Raw genomic sequence first — 13,881 nt, forward strand, 5'->3', positions numbered from 1 at the left:
AAAAATATGAACTTAGTGTTGAATCTTCTGTCAAAGTTAAAGCGTCTGAAAATGGTCTTGTATTTGGACATTTACCCTATTCTAGATTTTCTTTTTCTCTTTTACCATCTGAAATAGTGGGAAAATCTCAAAATTCCAAAACAGACCTGATTCTAAATTACACCATCTTACCCTAAGTCTAACTTTTAAGCATTTTAGACATAGGGGAAAGTGCGGTACCTTCGGATGATTCAAGCTTCGAACAACTCAGTTTTTTTCAATATGTTTTTATATTGAATTTGATCCATCATAATATATTTTAATACCTAGTTCAATGACTCAAATTTACTGCGAAAAGGATCACGGGTTAAATCTTATAGGACCATAAAACAAATTGAGTTGCCCAAAGTTTGAGTTGTTCGTACACTGAGAAAAAAAGAGGGTGCGATTAACATTTTTTTTCTCAGAAATTTAACACTTTTTATGTGTAAAAATATATCAACATTTTTTAATGTTATTTTACACCTTATTAAGGGTAAAATTAACACGATAAAGGGTACCTTTAACCCCTAGTACACCTAAAAAGGGTAATATTTACACCGATTTTGGATCAATACTGCAGGGTAAATAGGTGTGATTAGAAGAAATCACACCTAATTAATATTTCCGGAATGTTATTTTAACTTTTTCGGATTTCTCCCAGTGAAGGTAGGGCGCTTGCCCCTAGAATTATTTTGGACTGAAATTTTATGCTTGAATATTTTAATAATTTTCACACTAAATAAAAGTTTATGAATGTTAATTACATTTTTCAAAGTTTTTAGGTATTAGGGGGTACGTGGGTCTTGCAATTTCGAAAAATAATCTGCGAAGAATATGTTCTGAAAGATTGAAATTGTTCGGAATAAAATTCATGGAGTTAGAAGAGGCAAAGTATTTCAAATTTTTTTGTCACTATGGGCGGTCAGTTTTAAGCGTCAACTTAAAAAGGTTATATGGGTCAAAAGGACTGAGAAAATATCATATTTCTCTAATTATTTTTCAGAATAATAAAAAAAATCATTTAATTCAATCCCTTAAGCATATAAAGTGCAACATATAAACTATATTTTCTAAAGTTTTTTATTTATAAATTTTAAAAATACAGGTGCTACCCAAGAAGCAAAATAGCTGCCTTATAGAACCAAGTATTAAACAAGTCTTTTAGTGCACTCTTAAAAGACTTAAAGTGAGAATTTTCTGTTGAAATTCCTCTAGAATCTCTTAAGATCCTTAAGAGTGCGCCACTTTACTTATAGTAATCTCAGTGATGGAACTAAGAGCGTTATAAGCAAATAAAAAGTTTTTTGGTTCTATAGTGCCTTACTTAAGGAATTCTATAAGACTATATAAAGAAAAAATTGCTTCTTGGGTAGGAACTGATTTTCGGAGACCTTTATGAAAAAGAAACTTACTTTTCGGTAAATAAGATTATTCGGAACCATGAAGTATAATGCAATACTTTAGATTCTATTTTGTATAGATTTTATCTCCTTATAAAAATTATACAAATTATTCACTGGACAAATCATTGACTTTGGCTAAACCCATTTTGGAGGAGGCATTGCAAAATCCATCATAAAACACAGCATTAAATTATATTCATTTATTTAAAATACCTAAGTAAGAAAATTGAATAAAGTGACGCTGTTTTGCTACATTGAATAGAATTGATTTTATTGATTAATGCCCAAGGTTACATAATTAACATTTAATACAATTCTTAAGATTTCCATTCCACAGTAATTAAATATTGATGTAATTGAAAAAAATCCTTTTGCAGATTGCTTTGAAAAAATTTTAAATAATTATTTTTTGTGAGAAAAGGCATATCACCTTCCCCTAGCAATGTTGTAGCATTAAGGTGGAATGTTAACACCAGGAGGAGGACCTGCCATATCTGTAATAAACCTCTTTTAAACCTCTGTTTAAAATCTTATATGACATATTAAGAAAACAATTAATGATTTTTACTTCCTAAATATTTTTGTTAACTTAAAAACCCCTAATATATAATAGATTAGAAAAGTTAAGATCTGGATAATATGTACTCACAGTAATGTCGGAGGAAGCCAGGAGGACGTACTGAATCTGTAATAAACCATACGATTGCTTTTTGCAGTATTTGCAAATTAAAATGATTGAAAAAGTAAAATTCTCAAAAACTCTTAAAATTTTCTAATAGGTTTCTATTAAAGATCTATTTTTAGTCTTTTTACACTTCTTTTTAAAAGCTTTTATCACATATTAATAAATATTAAACTTAAAGAAATCAAGACACTATAGGGGGAAGTGGGGCACCTTTGAAAGTGGGGCACCTTTGAAATTGGGATTATTCACCTATGTTTAAGTAGAACTGAGCCATATCATAATGTAATTTAGATTCTCAATCTGTTTGTACATCTAAATTACATCACGATTAGCTCAATTTTATTTAAAAATAGGTGAAAAATATCAATTTCAAAAGTACCCCACTTTCAAAAGTGCCTCACTTCCCCCTAAGCTGTGTGAAAACCTTTAATATAATAGGATTAGAACGGTTAAGATCTGGATAATAGGTACTCACGAGGTGGGCCAACGACAGGTGGAGGATGTGGTGAATCTGTAATAAACCATACGGTTGCTTTTTATAGTAGTTTGCAAATAAAAATGACAGAAAATGTAAAATTCTCAAAAACTCTTAAAATTTTTCAATCGGTTTCTATTAAAGATCTATTTTAAGAGTTTTTACACTGCTTTTTAAAAGCTTTTATCAGATATGAATAAAATAAATAATGATTTGTATAACTTGAATATTTTTGTTAACTTAAAGAAATCAAGACACTATAAGCTGTGTGAAAACCCCTAATGTAATAGGATTAGAACAGTTAAGATCTGGATAATAGGTACTCACGAGGTGGGCCAACGCCATGAGGAGGATGTGCTGGATCTGTAATAAACCATACGGTTGCTTTTTACAATATTTTGCAAATAAAAATGACAGAAAATGTAAAATTCTCAAAAACTCTTAAAATTTTCCAGTCTATTTCTATTAAAGATCTATTTGAAGTTTTTTACACTGCTTTTTAAAAGCTTTTATCAGATATGAATAAAATAAATATTGATTTGTATAACTTAAATATTTTTGTTAACTTAAAGAAATCTTAAACTTAAACTTAAAGAAACACTATAAGCTGTATGAAGATCTGTTATAATAAGATTAGAGTGGTTAGATCTTGATGCTACAGTAGACTCTCGCACAATCGACTCTTTTTCAATAGGGCGAAAAATTTTGTTGACAATTTTCACGTTTAATTATGAAGCTAATTTGCTCAAATTTGCTTTAGTTCTTTCTATTTTATCGTGATTTTTTATAATTGAGCGCTTTTTGTGGAATTTACAAAAGCTTTGACGCCCAGATCTATCGATAAACCGGATGACATTTCGCCCCTAATGCCCATTTGAGAGAGAGTCTACTGTACTTGAAAACAGACAAATATTTTTAGCAAAGTAAAAATTAATATCGCTTAGAGGTGGACGTAAAATTTTTTAAGAGTGTAATTTGTAAAATTCTCTCAATTTGTATGTGAATTACAAGTTACTTTTTAAACCTCTGTTTACAAGCTTTTATGAAATATTAAGAAAACAATTATTTATTGATATTAAATTCCTAAATATTTTTGTTAACTTAAACTTAAAGAAATCAAGACACTATAAACTGTGTGAAAACCCCTAATATAATAGGATTATAACGGTTAAGATCTAGATAATAGGTACTCACGAGGTGGGCCAACGCCATGAGGAGGACGTGCTGAATCTGTAATAAACCATACGATTTTTACAGTATTTTGCAAATAAAAATGACAGAAAATGTAAAATTCTCAAAAACTCTTAAAATTTTTCAATCGGTTTCTATTAAAGATCTATTTTAAGTCTTTTTACACTGCTTTTTAAAAACTTTTATCAGATATGAATAAAATAAATAATGATTTGTTTAACCTGAATATTTTTGTTAACTAAAAGAAATCAAGTCACTGTAAACTGTATGAAGATCTGTTATAATAAGATTAGAGTGGTTAAGATCTTGATACTACTGTAGTTGAAAACAGACAAATATTTTTAGCAAAGTAAATATTAATATCGCTTAGAGGTGGATGTAAAATTTTTTAAGAGTGTAATTTGTAAAATTCTTTCAATTTCTATGTCAATTACAAGTTACCTTTTAAACCTCTGTTTAAAATCTTTTATCACATATTAAGAAAACAATTAATGATTTTTACTTCCTAAATATTTTTGTTAACTTAAAAACCCCTAATATATAATAGAGATTAGAAAGGTTAAGATCTGGATAATAGGTACTTACAGTAATGTGGGAAAAAGCCATAAGGACGTGGTGAATCTGTAATAAACCATTTGCAAATGAAAATGATTGATAAAGTAAAATTCTTAAAAACTCCTAAAATTTTCTAATGGGTTTCTATTAAAGATCTATTTTTAGTCTTTTTACACTGCTTTTTAAAGATATTAATAAATATTAAACTTAAAGAAATCAAGACACTATAAGCTGTGTGAAAACCCCTAATATAATAGGATTAGAACGGTTAAGATCTGGATAATAGGTACTCACTAGGTAGGCCAACGCCATGAGGAGGACGTGCAGAGTCTGTAATAAACCATACGATTTTTACAGTATTTTGCAAATAAAAATGACAGAAAATGTAAAATTCTCAAAAACTCTTAAAATTTTCCAATCGGTTTCTATTAAAGATCTATTTTAAGTCTTTTTACACTGCTTTCTAAAATATTTTATCAAATATGAATAAAATAAATAATGATTTGTTAAACCTGAATATTTTTGTTAACTAAAAGAAATCAAGACACTGTAAACTGTATGAAGATCTGTTATAATGAGATTAAAATGGTTAAGATCTTGATAGTACTTACAGTAAGGTGGAATGTTAACGCCAGGAGGAGGACGTAGTGAATCTGTAATAAGCAGTAAGATTTTGCAGTATTTTGCAGAAGAAGTTATATGAAAAAGTAAAATTTTTAAAATTATATAATAGATTTTTCTAAAATATCAAGGGAAATATTGATTACAGCGAAAACCAAAGTTTACGATTGAACTCAAATCTTTGATGTTCAGACGCAATGGGGACACAAAAATATTTAAAAGTACTGACTCTAGTCATAAAGAAACCTTGTTTAAAATTGCCTGATAACAAAAGCAATAACGTAGCTTTCAATGTTGATAATCACTCCATTGTAGTTTAGACAAACCAAAATACGATTACATTGAGTAAAACTGTTTTGCAATAAAACTCGAACTTAATGAATCTGATAATGAAATAAAAATAAATAAAATCGTGATTGAATTGCATGCAAGCGCATCGAAATGAAATTAAAAATTTTAAAGCCATTAGCTTTTTATTGTTTAAAAATCAGGATTGCCATCTTGTGAATCAAGTCTATGGAAAATTCCAAGTAATTTGATACTATTTTAATTAAATATTATCTAAAGTAATTTTTTCCAAAAGTAAGTATCCAAAGCTTTGATTTGCTTCTAAATATCTGCAATGGATTGGCACAAATTCTTAGTAAATATCAAGTTTCTGATGTTACCTAATGAACTTTTAATGCTTGAACACAGAAAAATATTTTTAGCAAAGTAAAAATTAATGTCGCTTAGAGATGGACGAAAATTTTTTTTAAAGAATATAATTTGTAAATTTTTTTCAAGTTCTATATCAATTACAAGTTATTTTTTCATCCTCTGTTTACATGCTTTTATGACATATTAATAAAACAATTAATGATTTTTACTTCCTAAATATTTTTGTTAACTTAAACTTAATGAAATCAAGACACTATAAGCTGTGTGATAACCTCTAATATAATAAGAATAGAACGGTTAAGATCTGAATAATAGGTACTCACTGTAAGGTGAGTGAAAGCCATGATGATATGCTGAATCTGTAATAAACCATACGATTTTTACAGTATTTTGCAAATAAAAATGACAGAAAATGTATTATTCTCAAAAACTCTTAAAATTTTCCAATCGGTTTCTATTAAAAATCTATTTTAAGTCTTTTTACACTGCGTTTTAAAAGCTTTTATCAGATATGAATAATACAAATAATTGTTGTAGGGGAGAGCGCGTTACCTTCGGATGACTCAAGCTTCGGACAATTCAATTTTTTCTCTAGTTTCCTTATGAATTTCACCCATAGATTTTTTTTCTAAAAATTCGAGGCATTGAACTAGCTAATTAAATATATTATTATAAAAAGCCAAATTCATTTATAATACATTGAAAAAAATAAATTGTTCGAAACATAAATCGTCCGAAGGTAGCGCGCTTTCCCCTACATCCTGAAAATTTTTGTTAACTTAAAGAAATCATAACACTGAAAGCTGTATGAAGATCTTTTATAATAAGATTAGAATGGTTAAGATCTTGATGGTACTTACAGTAAGATGGGCGGTGGAAGCCAGGAGTAGGAATTCCTGGATCTGTAATAAAAATCGATTTTTCTACAGTATTTTTTAAAATTATTCAATATGTTTCTCTGAAACAGCAATTTTAAGTTTTTTTTTTAAATATCTTTTTATAAGGTTATTTCCAGATATTAATAAAAGAGATAATGATATTTACTAAATGTAAATATTTTTTGTTAATTTAATAAAAAATCATAATACTATAAGTTGTATGTAGATGTCTAATATGATAAGAAGAAAACGGTTAAGATCTAGATAGTACTCACACATAGTTGGAGCGAGAGCGCCATGTCCTGGTTCTATAATAAATATAAGAGTTTTTTTTTACAGTATTTGCAAGTGAAATTAAATGAAGCAAGTATGATATTTGAATAAAATGTCTCATAAGCTTTTCTAAAAAGAAAATGGAAAGTATTAAGTACCACATAACAGCCTTTCTAATCCAGGATCAGGTTTGGGATTGCACCCAAATCTCTGGATTGCTTCTAAAATGAGAAAACAAGGCGCAATTAACACAAAAATATTTAAAAGTACTAAGCCTAGTCATAAAGAAACCTTGTTTAATCTTACCTGAGAACAAAAGCAACAATGTAACTTTTAATGTCAATAACCACTGCATTGTTGAGATAAACTGAAATACGATTTACTTTGAATAGACTTTTATACCAAAATACTCAATTAAAAATGAACCTAATGAATTTGATAATGAAACAATTAAAACCGTAATTGATTGGTAGTCGGTCGAGTGTATAAAATTGTAATTAGGATATTTTTAAAGCTTTATTTATTCATTGAACGAGACGGTTTCATTTATAACGGGTGTACGATTTAGGTCGGGATATCGTTTAGATCAAGATTTTCAAAATAGAGATTTTTTATATATCGACCACTCAGAATATAATGCGACTAACTCGATTTTTTGCAAAATTCGTTTTTTTCGCTTTTCGGATACTCCGTGACACCCTCTACCTTCCCTGTGAATATTATACCTGAATATAAATTATTTCCAAAGTTATAGCGCTTTTTCTAAGAAAGCAAAATCTCACTCATTTTTCAATTCAGTCAGGATAAGAGCCGCATAACTCGACCGTGTGACGTCATCATTTTGCTTGTCAAAAGTATCCCGGCTGATTTCACGACAATAGATAAGCTATTATTTGGCTGCAAATATGTATAGTCTTCAATTTGGTAATAACTAGTCAATAACTAATATTGTTAATAATAATTAATAACTCTTCTATAACATTAAAAAAAATGGATCAAAAACTAAAAATTGGATATTGAATACGAAATAGGCGTAAAATGCTAGTATTTTTATATGGAGTTTGACAGCTGTAATGGACATTTGAATGGCTTATATTTTATAAAGACCAAAGAAAATTTCACGATTTAATCCAGAATATAAATTTTGCGAATATTGCAATTATTTATGAAATATTACTGATATCTTGATATTTTTTTGAGATTCTCTAGTATTGCAAGTATTGCAAACCTGGATAAAAGCAATAAAATGCTAATTTATTATGCATCAAACTTCTCCTTGGCGCGAGAGCTCATAACCTATTAACTTTTAAGAAATTTTGTTGCTCTAAAATTGGTTAGAAATAATAATAAGAAATACGTGAAAAAGTGAAAATAATAAAAACTAAATAATATAAGACCTACAGGTGGTGTGGTTATCCGTCCTGGGAATCCTACTTCACTGAAACACTACCTCTTGGTTCGATAATTATATCTTTTTATTAATCAATTTTCACATGAAAGTTTTCTACATTTTCTTTCGGATAATTAGCCGCCATTCCAAACTTCACTTCTTCCTCTTCCAGTTCCCCATCCTAGACACACACCAACTGATCGACATTTTCCCATCACTATAGTTCCCACAGGGTAAATTCTGTAATTGTCGTGGAATTTTCACGCTTGCGTTTGAAACCTGTCAATGCCAATCGAACTTTTGTTCTCATATCACATTTGTTCGATTCGAAAATGCAATTAATTGATTTTTTCACACTTTAAAACCCAAATTGGCATTTTACTTTAATTTCAAGTGATAACACTAATGTATAGAGAATTTAATTAGCTTTCGTTTAGTAGAAAAAAATAGTTGATAACTTTTTTATTATGTTAAAAATTGAAAAAAAAAACTAAAAAATGGACGTAAAATACCAAATTGGCGTAAAATGCTACCTTTTTATACGTAGTTGGCATCCGAAATGGACATTTGAATGGCTTATACTATATAACCTAAAAAATGTTAATATTTTTGAGTTTTGTCACGATTCGAAAAATACGTGAAAATAATAAAATAAATATTAAAAATTAAGTAATATAAGACCAAGAATTGATGTAGAATGGTAATGTAAAAAAAGGTGAATATTCACTTTTCGCTTTGTTTTACTTTTTCTTTTCTTTTTAAACTATATATGAGAATTTTAAAAATTTACAGGATAATATATAGATATGAGTTCTAAGATTCTTGCCAAATTGTTAGAAAAAAGAAAATTCAATATGTAAACAAATAGTATAAGGAAATTCAATAGAAGTTGCCTTTTTGCTACGAAAATCTGTAAAAATTCACTTTAGCATTTGTTGTCAATTTTCACAAAATTTATATAAAAATGACTAGAAAAATGGGAAAATATTTATTGAAAAAATAATTTATGAGTCCTAGAACTGCTGTAGAAGTTTTACGGAAAGAAAAATATTGAAAAATTGCTTTTTTGTGGAGAATAATTGCACTGGCATTTTATGCCAGTTTGGTGTTTTACGTAATTTTTTTGGCTCGGGTTTTAAAGTTTTAAAATGTCTTGAAAAAATTACTTATCAAAATTAGAATACATAGACAGTGATGCGTATGGGGAATGATATCGAAACAATTTTGACAAGTGATGCGTGACCAACCGGGTCGCTTGGCAGCGTGGGAAACTCGAGTTGTTCGGGTCTTATCCTGAGCTTTTGATATGACAGCTCAGGAAAAATATGTTACAACTCGGAAAATATTGTAATAGTTATTAAAATACACATTATTTTGTGAAAGTTTTATGGAATTAAGATAGCTATTATCGAATCCTTCCGTTTGATGTACAATATTAGGAAAGTGAAGTTAAATTAATTGATTTATTAGCAAATGCTAATCTCAGCTTTAAATCGCTCTCCTGTAAAGTTGGCCATTCGCGAGTTAGTCGGATTATATTCTGAGTGGTCGATATATGGTAAGTGTGCCAAACATCGGCATAGTTGCATGCAAGCGTCAAAGTCTCAAGTTTGAAATGTAATATTTTAAATACAAATTGATTTTTTTTATTCTTTCTTTTGTAAGAGTGTTGCTTGAAACCTTGTAAAGAGTTCACCGTCTTTATTTACTCTAAAATCGTTCTTAATACATTTTAAAATGAATAAAAATGTAGACATAGCTTTGGTGCCCTATTTCGGTCACCTTCATTCTCATAGTTCCTTGCCCTTCAGGAATTCTTCCAATGCCTTTTTCACGTCATCTAGTTTGTCGAAGCTACATTTTTTGTTATTCTTTAGCATTGTATAATCTCTAGAGTACATAAAATCTAAAAGTTTATGGAAATTCGAGGAACAAAAAAGGTGGCCGAAATTGCAAGCTGGCCGGAATTTGGCACACTTACCTAGTTGTTTGTATGGCATTCAGTAAAAATTTTTAAATCTTGGACGTCATCTTTCGTACAAAGCTGCACAAACTCCCCCCTATTTGTATGCTGGAACTGTGTTTTATAATCCAATTTTCATTGTGTCCGATATTCAGCACTGTACGACTTTTGACGAATTGAACGAGATTCTTAAAGAAATATATAACTGACATGATGATAAAATGAAGGCAGGACACATCTTTATATCTTTCAACAATGATTTTCAGAGATCTAAATTGTATTCAGAAAGTAGGGTAAATGCCCTAATGCAAAACCATTTCCAGACGCTTTAACTTTGACAGAAGATTCAACAATAAGTTCATATTTTTTCTGAAGAGAATTACATAAATTTGCTCCTCGACTCTTCTAGAAAGTTACTGTTTATTGAAAATTCTTTAGATATAATTTGAAAACTTCTTAAATACAAGAAAAATACGCAAGCGTAAAATGCTTCTATTGGAAACATATTAATCCAAATGGAGACAAGGGAAAGTTCCTAATTGAAGACAAACAATGTAACTGAAACCTCGACGAAAGGCTTCCAAAACCTTGTTGAGTTGCTCCTGAGTGCAGGATTTGTTGTTATTCCTGGTCTTTTCTCCTTTCCCATTTAAAACAATAAGAAAATCTCTCCAAAAAAAAATCATATTTCCAGGGTTTCTTATTGAAGCATTTGCAGACACTTCAGAAAAACCCTTTTTGTTCACGGAAGAGGTAATTATTTCATTTGAAAACTTCACGTACCGTTAACAATAAAGATTAGCACTTAATTTAATTAAAATTAGCCAGGAATATGACATAAATGTTAAACAAAACGAATAAACAATAGTCACCTCATTGTGTTTTTCATTGGAAAACATGGTCGATCGATGAAAAATTCGATGATGAAAAGGTACACTCTTAATTTTTCTGAGAAATTAACAAATTAAATTTTTTTTGAGTATGAATGGATTTTCGCTTTATTTGGAGCAAAATTAACTAAATAATGGAACTGTGGTATAGAAAATATATAAATATAGTAATTTAATACTGTATTTATCATAAAAACAGTGACGTTTCCATTTGGTGTAGCGAAAAAACTCCATTTGAAGCAGGTTTTGAATTAGCTTAATTTACCCTATGTGGTTTAAGATTTTTTTTTTAATTTTCTTATATTCTGCAATAATTTGATTTATTAAATGGATTATTAAGATTTTTTTAACAAGACAAAAATACAACAAATTACAGTAAATCTTATTATTTCATTTCCACTTTTTCTTAAATTACTCAAAGAAATGAAATCTTCCACAGAGCTAAGTCAATGTTTCTATTCTTTGATCTTCACTTGTGATCTCTTGATAATTATATTCTTTAGCCAGGTAATCTGGTGATCTTGGTCGGCTTTTATCTTCTTCCTCCATCCCGCAAGGGCAGAGTTTATTAGAGTGACCTCCTGTTGTGATCCCATTGGACAAGAAATAAGAGGGTGCCCCAGAGAGATATATTTCATGTTTTTTTTTATCCCACACATTTCTGGGTCATGAAGGAGGAGGAGGAGAAATTGCCCAAAAAAAAAAGGATAAGGTTTCAACCATTAGAAAATGGAAGATTCTCTCCCAAATTTGGGCAATCTCTTTGGACATCTCTTGCGGCTTTTTCCTCAGGCTTTGTGACAAGTGCACAGGGCGAGAATTGAAAAGAGATTCCCATTTAAAATGTAAATGATTCTAATGGTCACTAATTTTTGAATTTATCTGCTGAAAACTATCTGGGGAACAAGAGAAAATAATAAAAACTTTTATTTGAGCATATGGGATGAGGTATAGAGGATGAAGGTAAAAAAAAATTGGACAAGGGAACAATGTTTGAGCTTCTAAGCCCTTAATTTATTTACCATTTCTTCTTTTCATCTTATTTTCTACCTCATTCTCGCTATATCATTCCAAATGGTAAATGATGTACCAGAAAAAAGCAGACATTTTACATTTTCTTCTGTTGCTTCTCCCGCAATGGTCAGATAAAATATAAACATTTGAATTAAATGTCGATAATTTAGTGACTAGATCTTGGAAGAATTTCTCAAAATGGCTACCAATCTCTTGGACTTATAGCCATCGTTCTCCAACCCATCTCACCTCCATAATACATTAATTTATTTGATTAGTTTGAACCTTCACCATTTTCTAGAACATCTCTTGATTAGGTTGAATTGACACAAAAGAAATGATTCCCTGTGGTGAGATATAAAATTTTCCACTTCGTGCATATTCTTCACATATGAATCTACATATGCGTTAAATAGCTAAATACCATTGGATACTCATTTCAACAGACACACGATGATCAGTTAACATCAAAAGCGATTGAAAACAAACATAGAATATCAGAAGCGAAGCACATAAATGAATGCGTGAGCAAATGAGTGAGATATCGATTAATTTATCACGCCATTTGGGCAAAAATTGGAAGAAAATTAACATTTCTACTCTCTCATGACGTTCATAAAAGACTTAGATGGTTAAAGATGTAAAATAGACCTGAAGAAAATGAAGGAGTTTATGGAGACTTTGAAAGGTGGAGAGATATAACGATTTGCTTCAGTTGTTCAATACATAAAATGACGCAAAGAAAAAAAAATTGATGGGCATTACAAGGACATAAAAATTGATGGGGCTTGTCTTAAGCAAATTTATTTGATGATATTGAAGGGTATAAAACAATAAAACAGAGTATTAAAATTGTCATTAATAACCGACTCTTTCCGCCTCATAGGGAAATTATTTATGTACATATATATAATAAAGTTAGCGAATAGGTTTTGTTTTTGTTTGTTTAACAAATTGTATATAGGTTTATGGCGTAGTTATGATTGTATCAAACTAGCAAAATATTCTATGTTTTTAGTATGTTGTTTTGATAGGCATTTTGATAACAATTTTAGACTGATTCAATCAATAATAGTATAAACACTTGACATTTCAATTTAATTGAAAACTATGTTTTCGATGTTTTCTTTGTGATAATATTTTCAATGAATTTGTTTGTGTAATTACATTTAAATTTTACATCACCGTCGGTAAAAGGAATTGAATTTCGTCATCTAATCCAAAAATAGTTTAATTATATTTAGAATTTTCTATGAATTTGTAAATCTGTTAGAAATTCCTACATCTATGCGTGATTATTGAATATCCTTAAAGTCGCAGCGGTACGGACAAATTTGTATTTCGTCATAGAATGTACTACGAATTCAAAGAATCACGTCGCATTAATTTCCTGATCTATTCTATGACGAATTTAAAATACGTCATAGAATTTGGGCTTATAATTTAATATGATTGTGCAGATTATATTTGTACTACAAATTTTAAATTGACTCTAAGCTGAAAATAATAGAGTTTATATGAATTACCTCATAGAATGCTGCTATGAATTCATAGAAAATTTTGTGGATAAAAAATTTTCTATGAAATTTTATAAAAAAAATTTAATAAATTCTTAATTGAACAGTATCAGAGTTTGTTTGAGAATAACACTGTGAGAAATCCGAAAACGTTAAAATAACATTCCGGAAATATTAATTTTACCCTGCAGTATTGATCCAAAATCGGTGTAAATATTACCCTTTTTAGGTGTATTAGGAGTTAAAGTTACCCTTTTTCATGTTAATTTTACCCTTAAAAAAGGTGTAAAATTAACATTAAAAAATGTTGATATATTTTTACACCTGAAAAGTTTTAAAGTTCTG

At 29.3% G+C, this 13,881-nt stretch overlaps 1 protein-coding gene across 1 annotated transcript; it reads right to left on the reverse strand.

The window, feature by feature from the left end:
* Nucleotides 1-1,674: 1,674 nt before the first annotated feature.
* Nucleotides 1,675-7,125, reverse strand: LOC129804793 (uncharacterized). The gene is made up of 13 exons (XM_055852399.1): nucleotides 7,069-7,125; nucleotides 6,921-6,983; nucleotides 6,765-6,797; nucleotides 6,472-6,513; nucleotides 5,935-5,970; nucleotides 4,942-4,983; nucleotides 4,625-4,660; nucleotides 4,361-4,396; nucleotides 3,779-3,814; nucleotides 2,912-2,947; nucleotides 2,585-2,620; nucleotides 2,074-2,109; nucleotides 1,675-1,918 (listed from the first exon to the last, which is right to left on the reverse strand). Exons 1-13 carry the CDS (start codon nucleotides 7,115-7,117, stop codon nucleotides 1,878-1,880), a joined length of 522 nt encoding a protein of 173 aa, XP_055708374.1. The 5' UTR covers nucleotides 7,118-7,125; the 3' UTR covers nucleotides 1,675-1,877.
* Between the last annotated feature and the right edge of the window lie 6,756 nt (nucleotides 7,126-13,881).

This window comes from Phlebotomus papatasi, chromosome 2, assembly GCF_024763615.1.
Source record: "Phlebotomus papatasi isolate M1 chromosome 2, Ppap_2.1, whole genome shotgun sequence".
In the NCBI taxonomy this organism is placed as follows: Eukaryota; Metazoa; Arthropoda; class Insecta; order Diptera; family Psychodidae; genus Phlebotomus; species Phlebotomus papatasi.

Coding starts and splice junctions, on each gene's coding strand:
- LOC129804793 (XM_055852399.1), bottom strand. CDS start 7,117: ATGCAGTGGTTATTGACATTAAAAGTTACATTGTTGCTTTTGTTCTCA. Junction 6,984..7,068: donor ATTGTTGCTTTTGTTCTCAG/GTAAGATTAAAC, acceptor TTCTCATTTTAG/AAGCAATCCAGAGATTTGGG. Junction 2,948..3,778: donor TCATGGCGTTGGCCCACCTC/GTGAGTACCTAT, acceptor GGTTTATTACAG/ATCCAGCACATCCTCCTCAT.